General features: G+C 38.4%; 1 protein-coding gene across 1 annotated transcript in view; it reads left to right on the top strand.

The window, feature by feature from the left end:
* Positions 1–1,142: 1,142 nt before the first annotated feature.
* GCFC2 (GC-rich sequence DNA-binding factor 2) overlaps positions 1,143–12,130 on the top strand; it is a 52,476-nt gene continuing 41,488 nt past the window's right edge. Inside the window, exons 1-4 of the mRNA XM_011946119.1 lie at positions 1,143–1,657; positions 5,530–5,658; positions 9,409–9,633; positions 10,524–10,621. Coding sequence (XP_011801509.1) covers positions 1,393–1,657; positions 5,530–5,658; positions 9,409–9,633; positions 10,524–10,621 — 717 coding nt within the window. The 5' untranslated portion in view covers positions 1,143–1,392. The remainder of the gene's footprint in view (positions 1,658–5,529; positions 5,659–9,408; positions 9,634–10,523; positions 10,622–12,130) is intronic.

The following is a 12,130-nucleotide window of genomic DNA, read 5'->3' as shown; positions in this document are numbered from 1 at the left end:
GAAACTCAAAGTAATACAACTATTTGTCTCTCACCTTCCTGTGACCTGGAAGCCCCCTCCCTGCTTTAAGTTGTCCCCACCTTTCTGGACGGAACCAATGTACATCTTACATATATTGATTGATGTCTCATGTCTCCCTAAAATGTATAAACCCAAGCTGTGCCCCGACTACCTTGGTCACATGTCATCAGGACTTCCTGAGGCTGTGTCACAGGCGTGTGTCATTAACCTTGGCAAAATAAACTTTCTAAATTAGTTGAGAACTGTCTCAAAATTTTGGGATTCACACTGTTAGGTTAATGTTCCTCCACGAGGACTCAGATATAGAAGTACAGAGTCCTTCTAAGACTTATTTAGTTTCTATTTTCTGTACCTCACTTTCGTTTTTCCATCCATAAATCTTCCACTAGGTGGCTGGCTACGCTTAAAGCCTCCCTGAACCTATTCTGGTTTAGGGGGCGTGTGATTTGTTCAATTAAACTCTGTTTAATTTGTTTAAGGTTTTCTTTTAACAAAGCTGAGAGTCTGGAAATTTAATCCCTTAAAATATCCACTTCTGTGAAGCCCTTGGAAAGTCTTGTTCTCTAAAGCAGAGGCAGAAACGTCGTTGAGCACGGAACCAAATGCAGCAAGATGAATTAAATGAACTGGATGAATTACTCTAGATGTAGACAGTCAGAGGCACCCAAATAACAATAGTTTTACCAAAAGGATCAACCACTCAAAATTCATGGTGCAGGCTTCCTTTCTGTAGACAGAGCTTAGTGAAAATAGTACAAATTTGCCTCCGACAATAGCCTGTTTTTTGTTTTAAGATACTTTCCTTAAGGGTGAAAGCATTTAACCAGGACTTCTCTGAGAGTAGTCGTTTGATTTTTGCTAGTCTGTATGCATTGTTTATGTACGGACTTTACTGTTTTTCTCTCAGAGGCATCTCCTCCTACCCCGAGCCTCACACTACTAGGGTTTCGTTTGTTTTACATCTTGGTTGGAGGGGGCTCTTTCTCCGGAAAATAAAAGACAACGGATCTGGCTCCAGTCCAGGACGGAGAGCATAAAGCCTAATTCACAAGGAGAGCACGTGAGTTCTGCTCTCCGTGGGACTCACCCGGAGAGGCCGTGGAAATCTCTGGACGTCAGTCCACGCGACCTAAACTGGCAAAAAGGAACGCTTTGCCTCTCCAGACCCAGACCCCAGAACAGAATTCGGCCAACCACAGCCAAGAAGGCAAAGCACGCAGGCGCAGACATTGAAGCGGGTAGTAGATGGCTGGCGGACGGGCGCGCGCACTCGGCGACCGGGAGAGGCGGTAGCGCACGCTTGGGGCGGGCACTGCAGCTCTGGCTTGGGGTTCACCGGGTCATAGGGCTCCGGGAGCTTCGGCCTCGGCCATGGCTCACAGGCCGAAAAGGACTTTTCGGCAGCGCGCTGCCGATTCCAGCGACAGCGATGGCGCTGAGGAGTCGCCTGCAGAGCCTGGGGCGCCGAGAGAAGTTGCGGCCCCGGGTTCTGCGGAAGAAGGGCCGCCCTCTGGAGGAGGCCGCGCGCGGATGGCAGGACGGCCTCACCGGGTTCGGGGCCCTAGTGGCCGGGGCCGGGTCTGGGCGAGCTCCCGGCGCGCCAAGGAAGCGGCTCCCCGCGCGGACGAAGGCTCGGGTGTCCAGGGTGACGCGGGGAAGAAAGGAGGTGAGGGCACAGGGCGGGAAGGGGCCGCGGAGTCTCTGGATCCTTCTCTAGGGGTTCTGTAACTTGCTGCCGACTATCGGCGGTGCTAAGTCCAAGTCCTGAAGGTAGTGAGCGAGAAAACAGCTCGAGCACTCGCCCGCTGCCTGCATCTACCTTTTGGACTCCTTAGGGGAGATAAAACAATCCTGGGCAGTTGGGAGGCTCTTCGTTTTCACCATCAGATGACTCCACCAGTTATAACTAACACAGTTATCAAAGTTTATGAAGAACCTAAATTGTCACAACAGAATTAAATAATTTCACATACTATTAAGTAGGCAGAAGTTATATGTACCTTTTAGACACTTGCCCAACTTATCTTTCTTGAAAACATTTAGCCAGAATAACACAAGAATCTAGGTTTTGGAACATTCCCCTTTGCTTGTTTTCTTTTTTCACCAGTTATTTGCAAAAACTATTAAAGATAATATATACAACACAAAGAAGCATGATAGAGATTCATGACACTGTAGATTGTGCAAGTAATGGTGTTAAATATAGTGTAATTTTGAAGTCGTTTGAGTTCTTAAATACAGATGTAAGGCAGCATAAAGTTGTTTACATAAAATGTGCTGCTCTGAGTTTGAATTGTAGCTTAATGAGGAATACGGTTTTTGGTTAGTCTTGAGATCCAGAATGTTCCTACTATTTTTTATTCTCATTAAAGTGATTTTTATTAATTTATTGAGAAGTAAAAATTGTATATCCTTATGGCATACAACATGATGTTTGAAATGTGTCTACAGTGACTAAATGGAGTTAATTAACATTTGTATTACCTTAGGTACTTACTTTTTTTGTGGTGAGAACACTTAATATCTACTCTTAGTAATTTTCAAGTATGCAATGCGTTATTAACTTTAGTCACTGTGTTGTAAAATAGAATTCGTCTTGTCTAATTAAAATGTTGTGCCCTTTGACCAGTATCTCCCCAACCACTCTCAATCCCAGTTTCTGCCAACCACTACTCGACTCTCTGCTTCTGTGACTTCTGATTTCCACTTTTTTAGATTACACATGTGAGGTCACGTGGTGTTTGTCTCTCTCTGCCTGTCTTATTTCAGGTAATATAGTGTCCTTCAGGTTTGTGATCTTCGTGATTTCTTGGTCTTTCTTCTGACCTTCTATTTGTCTAAAGTTTTCATGACCTTTTATATTTGTTTTCTGGTGAAACTTTGTAGATGAACGTTGAAGTAAGGAGTTGCCTTTTCTCTTGCCTTCTAGAAGAGTGTTTCTCAAACTTTTTGGGATTTGGACCTCCTTTAGACTGTTAGAAATGATTAAGGATTCCAAAGAGCTTTTGCTTCAGTAGGTTATACCCATCAGTATTTACCATACTAAAATTAAAATTTATTAATTCACTTAAAAAATCTATTACATGTAAGGATAAGTAAGATTTTTGTGAAAAATACTGCACAAAAAAAGGAAGAGTAGCATTGTTTTCAATTTGCAGATCTCTTTAATGTCTGGCAAAATATTAATAGAAGACAGCTGAATTCTCATAGCTGTTTCTGCTTTTCATCTGTTGTGCTATTTTGGTTTGGTTGAAGTATTTGAAGGAAATACAGCCTCTGACAGATACATGATTAAGACAAGTACTTAATAACCTTTTTAGATCATTGAGAGTGTTGTGCTTTAGTATAACAAAGCTCAAAAAGTAATAGACTAACCCTTCTTAAAAGTTAGTTGTGGGCAGGGCGCAGTGGCTCACATCTGTAAGCCCAGCACTTTGGGAGGCTGAGGCAGGCGTATCAAGAGATAAGGAGTTCGAGCCCAGCCTGGCCAACATGGTGAAACCCCATCTCTACTAAAAATACAAAAATTAGCTGGGCATGGTGGTGGGTGCCTATAATCCCAGCTACTTGGGAGGCTGAGGTTGCAGTGAGCTGAGATTATGCCACTGCACTCTAGCCTGGGTGACAGAGTGAGACTCTATCAAAAAAAAAAAAAAAAAAAAGTTGCCAAATGGAATCTTAAACCACATGATTAAATTAAATTTGGGGTGCTCTTACATTAAAACTGTTCTGTTTTATACTTTGGATCTTTTACTCATGAACGATTGGTAACATCTTGCATTATTTGAAAAGTATTCTTTAGATGAGTTTGCAGATCTTACAAATGTTGGAGCATTTTATTGTACAATACCAAAAAAAATCAGTTAGTATTACCACTGATTAATCAGTCTAAGCATTGGAAAGCCATTAGGTTCACAGTAGAGAATATACGTTTTCCAAAATCTCAGTTTTCACTTTAAATCTCTCATTTTGGAAGTGATAGGCACAACTGGGCTCATGTTTGAGAAAATGTTTGTCAGATAACCGTGTCTGAATAACCAGTTTGTTAGTCATTCAGGTAAAATGGTGATGCTTCTTAAAAACAATGTCTAGTTCAGCTTGCAACTCAGTCACACAAATGCTTTTCCTTAAGGCAGCCATTGCATTTCAAGATACAGCAAAAGTGTCTTATGAATACTTTGATTTTGTCACAAAGAATATTAAACATGTGTACTCAAGGGTCAAAATTTAATAAAATAACAATTTTTTAATTACTTCATTAAGAGCAACTGGCTTTTTTCTGCCAATGTGAGGTAGTGAAAAATACCATAACTGCTACTACAAATTGATTCGTTCATGCTAAGGATCTAGCAGTTTTACCCACCACTGCTTTTACTTCATTATATAGATGTCAACGTGGTAAAAAGAACAAATAACATGTTATTATTGTGATGAAAGTAGTTTTGATTTCACAGACTCTGAAGGAGTCTCAAGGACCTCCAGGGATTGATAAACCATGCTTTGAGACCCACTGCTTTGGTGTTAATCCACTTTGGAAACAGGTATGGGTTGTCATAAATGGCAATATCTAAGAAAGATGTGAGCTGCAGCTATTTTTTTTAAGTGTTTTAAATTTTGATTTTACTCCAGCCTTTTTTGAACTGTATGTAGGTCTTTTAACTAAGGTAGAAAATTAAAAGTAATGAGTACTATGTAATCTTATGTTTTAAGGTTACTCATAAAGATTGCAAATTTATTGTGGATTAACAAACCCTTTCTTGTCAGTAATGTCAAGAATTCCTTTATTTTGTTCATTTAATTTTCACAGCACCCCTGTGGGTTTTATCTTGGTATTATCTTTGTTTAACAGATTAATTGAATTTAACAGACTATTTGACCTTCCAAATCATGCATTGAAAAGATAGACTCATGGTTTAGTTTTGACCAAAGTGCTCGTTATAGTATTTCTTGCCACCAGCCACTGAAATATGGCATACTATAAAGAGAGCCTAAATTCTGAAGTTGGATGGGATTAGATTGAAAGCCCTGCTTCTCCATTTCCTGAGTTGGTGTTCTTTATCCTCCTAATCCTTAGTGAACTCATCAGAAATAGTATTTACTTTATAGAATTACAAGTATTAAATAAGTCATGTAAAACAGGTTTTAACGTGCCTAGTACATAGTATACATTAAATATTTTTCTTTTCTACTTACTCACAATCATTACTTTTCTAAATATTACTTCAATTTTGTCTCTTTTTTTTCTCTAATGCCTCCTTCCCTCTTCTCATTGCATCTTTTTGGAAATATATTATTAGATGCCTCGTTAATACAAATAGGGTCTTTGTACACTTTGTAGATCATTCAGTTGCTTAAGAAAGAAAGTTGGAGGAAGATCAATATGTCTACTTTAATATGTGGAGTAGGATGAAAACACCATATTATACATATGCCATGTTGTTCAGAATTTCAATTATTAATTACATTATTTTGACTCTTTTTTGTTATTTTTTTTTAATGTCCTGTTAGAATCCAGAGTCCTTGATGTGTCCACAGATGAAGAGGATGAAATACATCACTCCTCAGAAAGGAAGGATGATCAGGGTTTGTCTTCTGACAGCTCTAGCTCTCTTGGAGAAAAAGAACTTTCATCAACAGGTTAGTAATTTGTATGATTTTGTTAAGAATTTTATTTTTAATATAGTGTTTTTGATATAGTTATTAATAACATATTAAAAACTCTGGTGACATATGGGGCAAGTAGGTCATTAAGGATAATTGTCAGAGTGCCAAAATTGACTGCTCATTTTTATTACATTTTAACACGCACAGGTCAGACAGCTTATAAGTAGCAAGGCTAGGATTCAAACCCAGTCTGTTCTAGAGCCTGTATTCTTCTTAACCACTGTGTTATGCTGGGTGATTGATACTGATACCTAAAGGATGGTATGAATTTGTCAGGGAGGATGTTTCAGGTATAGGATGTAGCATATCTGAAACTTTAGGGAAGGTATGTAATATGTGCAGGAAGCTAAAGATAGCTCCGTTTGGCTGAAAGTACTTGGTTGGGAGTTTAAGGAAAAGAAGAAAACAGGAAGGACAAGTTGGAGTCAGATGATACAGGGCTTAGGGAACCACTGAAAATTTCATGCAGGTGACATGAATGTTTTTGTGTCTTAGAAAGATCAGTCTAGTTTAGGGGTGGCAAATCTGGCCCACTACATATTTTTGTAAACAAGATTTTAGTAAAACACAATCAGTCTTTCAGCTACTTATTATTTGTGTGTGCTTTTGCCCTGCAGTAGCAGAGTTGAGAAGTTTCATCAAAGACCCTATAGCCCACAGAGTCAAAAATATTTATCTGGCGTCTTCAGAGGTTTATAACTTGTTTTGTGCTGTGGAGTCCTTTTTCAGTCTAGAGAAGCCTAAGATCCCTTCTGAGAAAATAAAGTAAAATACATAGCTTTGTAAAGGAAACACATTTTAGTGAAATAAAATTATTAAAATATATTTTATAATGCTTGTAATATAGTAATAAGTGCTTCTTTATTAGCCTATTAAATAACAACAACCAGTAGCTCTGTAACCTTGTAATTTTGTTTCTTCTCCATGTACGCAAGGTACAGAAATACTAAGTGATTAAGCCAGTATGAAGAACTGAAATCTAGTAAACGGGTAAAGTCTTGTCTAGATTCTAGATACAGTGCTATTCAGTAGAATTTTCTGTGGTTTGGAAAAATTTTCTGTCTTCACTGTCCATATGGTAGCCACTGGTCATAAGTGGCTATTGAGCTCTTGAAATGTGGCTATAGTGAGACTGAGAAATTGAATTTTTAGTTGCATTTGAATAGTCACATGGGGCTAGTGGCTACTGTACCAAACAATGCTACTATAAAAGATGGTGGATTAGACCAGGTGCGATGGCTCGCATCTGTAATCCCAGCACTTTGGGAAGCCTAGGCGGCTGGATCACCTGAGGTTGGGAGTTCAAGACCAGCCTGGCCAAAATGGCGAACCCCCATCTCTACTAAAAATATAAAAATTAGCCAAGCATCGTGGCACGCACCTGTAATTCAAGGGGCTGAGGCAAAAGAATTGTTCGAACCTGGGAGGCAGAGGTTGCAGTGAGCAGAGATCACGCCAGTGTACTCCAGCCCAGGCGACAGAGCAAGACTCCATCTCAAAAACAAAAAAAGATGGTGGATTAAACAACATAAGGCAGTGCTTGTGAAGTGTTGGCAGCACTGGCCCCACCTAAGGAGAGAGGGCAGCGTTTGAAAATGTATGGGATTATTTAACTGATTATAGTGGTTGAGTTGTTGCTGGCACGTAGTGCCCTACAGGCAAGGGTTGATAAATGTCTTACAGGAGTGCAGAACAGTTCAGCAGGGTGAATTGCCCCTCCCCCACTGATCAAAAATTGAAAACTTGTCCTGTGAGGAACACCTGAAAGTTCAAAGGACTTACTGGCTGGAGAAGAAAAGATGGAGGAATGTGTTCATTTTAAGGGCAGGCAAGTGGAAGAAAAGCATTTATTTGTGTTCAGAAGGAATGTCTGCCTCGAAATAGTCCCTCTAGCAGAGGCTGCTTGTTATTAATAGAAGATGATAATTTACCTCTCAGCCCTAGATGATTGTATATCAGATAGGATGATGTATGTGAAGAATTATTCATAAGTTATAAATTTGTAAAAACATGATGTGTTTATTATTGAACAATATGCTGACATTATTGATTCATCCCTTGTCTGCTCAGCATCTGCTGTGTGAGAACCCTTGAACTAGGTATTGAATATGCAGAAACAGGACAGATGCGATACTCTTCCTTGAACTTTTACGTCTTTATTTTCACTTGAGCGGTTACCTTTATGTAGCACTAATGTCTTACTACTGTGTCCCATTGCTTGTGACTTACTAATTAAACCCTACCAAGTCATCTCAGGAAAATCACCTCCAAAATAAGAATTTCTGTGTCCATATTCATATACTTGAGTATTTGAACCTAACTGTCTTATCTTAACCCTGCCTGCACATTAAAATCCTCTAGGGAGCTATAAAAACATACTTTTCTCAGCTCTGCCTCAGATCAACATCTGAATTGCTAGTGTAGAGGCCTGGGTATGTCAAGCTTCTCAGGTGACTGTGATGTGTAGCCAGGGTTGAGAATTGCTACTATAACCTGCTGTGATGATTTTGAATCTTAAATGCTTTGGGAGGAGGACATGACCTTCATCATGTCCCTGACAGTAGTCTGTAAATAAATACTAATCTATACAAAAGCAAATAACATGATTTTATATTACTTGTTCTTGATGAGTATTTATTGACTTCTAGTGATTACTTTATTGCTTCATGATTTACTCAAGGACTTTTAATTTTCCCTAGGACTGATGTCAAGCATATTGGTCTGTGATATATCTCTTTTTGTTTGTTTGTATCTAACATTGGAGCTTTTGCGCATCTCCAAGTACATGACATTTTTCTGTTTATTTCTCAAGGAATTTGGGTCAACTTGTGGGAAAGTTTAGAAAATTTCACTAGAGCCTCAGTAGCTTGACATCTTTTTAGTAGTTTGAAATGCTTAAAATGGTGAAAATTTCTCTTGCCATTTCTTTACTGTAGTATTTTTCTTAAGAAACCATTTTTTCCAGAATGAAGATAAATTTCATCTTAGATCATGCATGAAGAAACTTGTTTTAAATTGGAAGAGTTTATGCTAATGATGTTTATGCTGTACAATATGAAGAAAAAAATAAGGCTCTCTTAAGAGTTGTTGTCATTTAAAATTTTTCACCTGGTAAATGAACCTGATTATTTTCTTTACACTTCTTAATGTCTCATGTTTATTCACGTGCGGCTCACTATAGAACCGCAGAGGCTAATTTGGCTTTGCTCTGTTACTGTTTGTAGTATGTTTCTGATTTCTTGTAAGTGTGGGTAGGAGGGAAGGAGGACATCATAGTGTAGTATCTGTCTTACTTGGTAAGTCAGACTGGTCTGTCACTGATCCTTCTAACTTCTGTAGCTCTCACTGATTGGGGAACACTACACTCAACCCCCTCCACATCCCTGTGCTGACAATCTCAGAGCTTCCAGAAATGAGAAATAGCCACCCCTCAACAAAGTGAGCAGTACCTGATGAGTAAGAGAGTTAAAAGATAAAATGAAGTGGTTTCAGTACATTTTCTGATACTTCTAGATTTGGTTGATTTTTCTAAATTGTATTTGATCTCTATTAAGTTTTCTTCCTTTACTGATACAGATTTTGAGCCATTTATTAAAGTCACATTCATATATCAAAATAGCAAATAATTTAGGAAAATGGTGCTTTTTTCTTTTTCTTAAATGTGAGGAATATTTACTTACATTGGTCTTTGGTTTTTAATGTCCTCCTCTTTGTTTCCTTCAGTTAAGATCCCAGATGCAGCTTTTATTCAGGCAGCCCGCAGAAAACGTGAATTGGCCAGAGCCCAAGATGACTATATTTCTTTGGATGTAGAACATACCTCTACCGTCTCTGCTATGAAGAAAGAGAGTGAAGATGACCCTGAGAGTGAGCCTGATGACCATGAAAAGAGAATACCATTTACCCTAAAACCTCAAACATTTAGACAAAGGATGGCTGAGGAATCAAGTATGTGTATACCAATATATGAAGATTAGGATATTTTTCATTAGAATATAATATTATGAGAGAATCTCCATAAAAATGTAATGTGCTGTCTCACATTGTAGAGTGTTGATAATGGTTTTTAACATTGATTTGGTCCATGATATTATGACCTCTAAAAGATGTACCTGTATCAAAATGTTATTATCAAGGAGTGTATGTAATAATGTTTATTAATATCTGACCCCCTCTTGATCTTTTTTAACAGGTTTAAAAAAATGTGCAGTATCTTATTTTTAAAACATTGAAAACAATCGTCACATTTATAAATATATTTTTTCAACATGGAAGCATCTACAGAGATTTTCGATGTCATGTATTAAAATCTTCCCTGCTGTAATAAAAAATTTCATCTACCCACAATGCTAAGCCTTAAAGGACTGTTTTCACGTTTCTCATTTATAATATATGCATTTTACCAAGGTTTTTGTAACTTTTTTTTTTTCTAGGAAAAGACTTAGTTCCTTACAACTTACTTTTAAATGTTTAGATTCTTAGGTAGTAATTGAGAGATTTTTGATGAGAAAAACCGAACATTTCATTCTTTCTCAGTTTTTTTACTGAGAAATATATAGGGCTGTAGTGTTTTGAGTACGGGTTCTGGAGTCAGATCCCAGGATCCAACTTCCAACTTCGTCATAGTCTTCAGACAGCTATTTAACCTCCCAATATCTGTGTTTCCTCACTTGTGAAATGAGGGTAATAATGGTGCCTTCTTCCCAGAATTATTGTGAAGAATAAATAACACGTAAAGTCGTGCTAAGCCTGTGTAGAATAAGCTCAAAAAATGTTGGCTGCTGCAATTAAAATGGAAAAATATTAAATGTTTACATGTGAACTTTTTTTCCCCCTAGTAAGTAGAAATGAAGAAACAAGTGAAGAAAGTCAGGAAGATGAAAAACAGGATATTTGGGAACGACAACAAATGAGGAAAGCAGTTAAAATCATAGAGGTAATCATTCTTTATACCATGTATATTAGATTCCTGTGGCTGCTATAACAAATTACCACAAACTTGGGACTCAAAAGAACAGACATTTGTCACAGGGCGGAGGCCAGAATCTGAAGTCAAGGGGTTTGCTTCCTCCAAAGGCCCTGGGGGTTTGTGGGGAGCAGGTAATTCTTCCTTGCCTCTTCCAACTTCTGGTGGTTCCGGATATTTCTTGGCTTGTGACTACATAACTCCTGTCTCTGCTTCTGTCTTCACGTGGCTTTTTCCATGTCTCTACTGTGTGTTTTTCTCATAGCGATACTTGTCATTGGATTTAGGGCCCACTCAGATAATCCAAGATCCTTCACTTAATTACAACCACAAAGACTCTTTTTCCGAATAAGGTCATATTTGCACTTTCCAGGGATTAAGTCATGGATGTATCTTTTGGGAGGCCTCCATTCAACCCACTACACTGTGCGTATTATCTTATTTTTCCACTCGATTATAAATACCTTGAGGGTATTATTTTTTTAATCTTTAATTTTATAATAATTGACAGTTTATATTGGACAGGTGCTTAAAAGTAAAGTTTAAGCCTCAAACTTTACTTTCAGACACCTGTTCTGTATAATATAAATATATCCACTTTTCTTTTTGGAAACTGTTTTTTTCACTTCACAATATAACAGACATCTCACTGCAATGGTGTATCTACTTCTACTGCATCTTAATGATTTCATAGCAATCTAGTGAATAGATGTATTATCATTTATATATTAAATCTCATTATGTGATTTCTCAGATAATTTTTTATTATAGTGAACCTTGTAAATATTATACACAAATGCGTTATACCTATATTATGATACATAACTGTGTTACATTTCTGCATACACAAATATAGCTTTGTGTTTTATTTAATTTTTAAAAAGATGTAAACAAAGTAAATATCCAATAATAGGGGTCTTGGTGCAATACAGTAGGGTGGGACACTTATGAATCGCTAAAAATTATGTTAGAAACCAAAGCCCAAGAGGCTGAGTCAGGTGGATCACTTGAGTCCAGGAGTTCAAGACTAGTTGGGCAACATGACGAAACCCTACTGCTACAAAAAATACAAAAATTAGCCAGGTATGGTGGCACACACCAGTAGTCCTAACTACTTGGGGGCTGAGGTGGGAGGATTGCTTGAGCCCAGGAGGTCAAAGCTGCAGTAAGCCAAGATCGCGCCACTGCACTTCAGCCTGGGTGACAGAGTGAGACCCTGTCTCATTTAAGACTAAAAACAACAGCAACACTAAAGCCCAGATTTGTCCAGGCATAGTGGCTCACACCTCTTATTCCAGCATTTTGGAAGGCCAAGGAGGGAGGATCACTTCAGCCCAGTAGTTTGAGACCAGCCTGAACAACCTGAGCTCTACTAAAAACAAATAAAACTAGCCAGGCCTGGTGGGGCGTGCCTATAGTCCCAGCAACTTGGGAGGCTGAGCTGGGAGGATCACTTGAGCCCAGGAGTTCTGGGTGCAG

This window comes from Colobus angolensis, unplaced genomic scaffold (genome assembly GCF_000951035.1).
Source record: "Colobus angolensis palliatus isolate OR3802 unplaced genomic scaffold, Cang.pa_1.0 Scaffold249, whole genome shotgun sequence".
In the NCBI taxonomy this organism is placed as follows: Eukaryota; Metazoa; Chordata; class Mammalia; order Primates; family Cercopithecidae; genus Colobus; species Colobus angolensis.
This window is presented reverse-complemented; position numbering and strand designations above follow the sequence as displayed.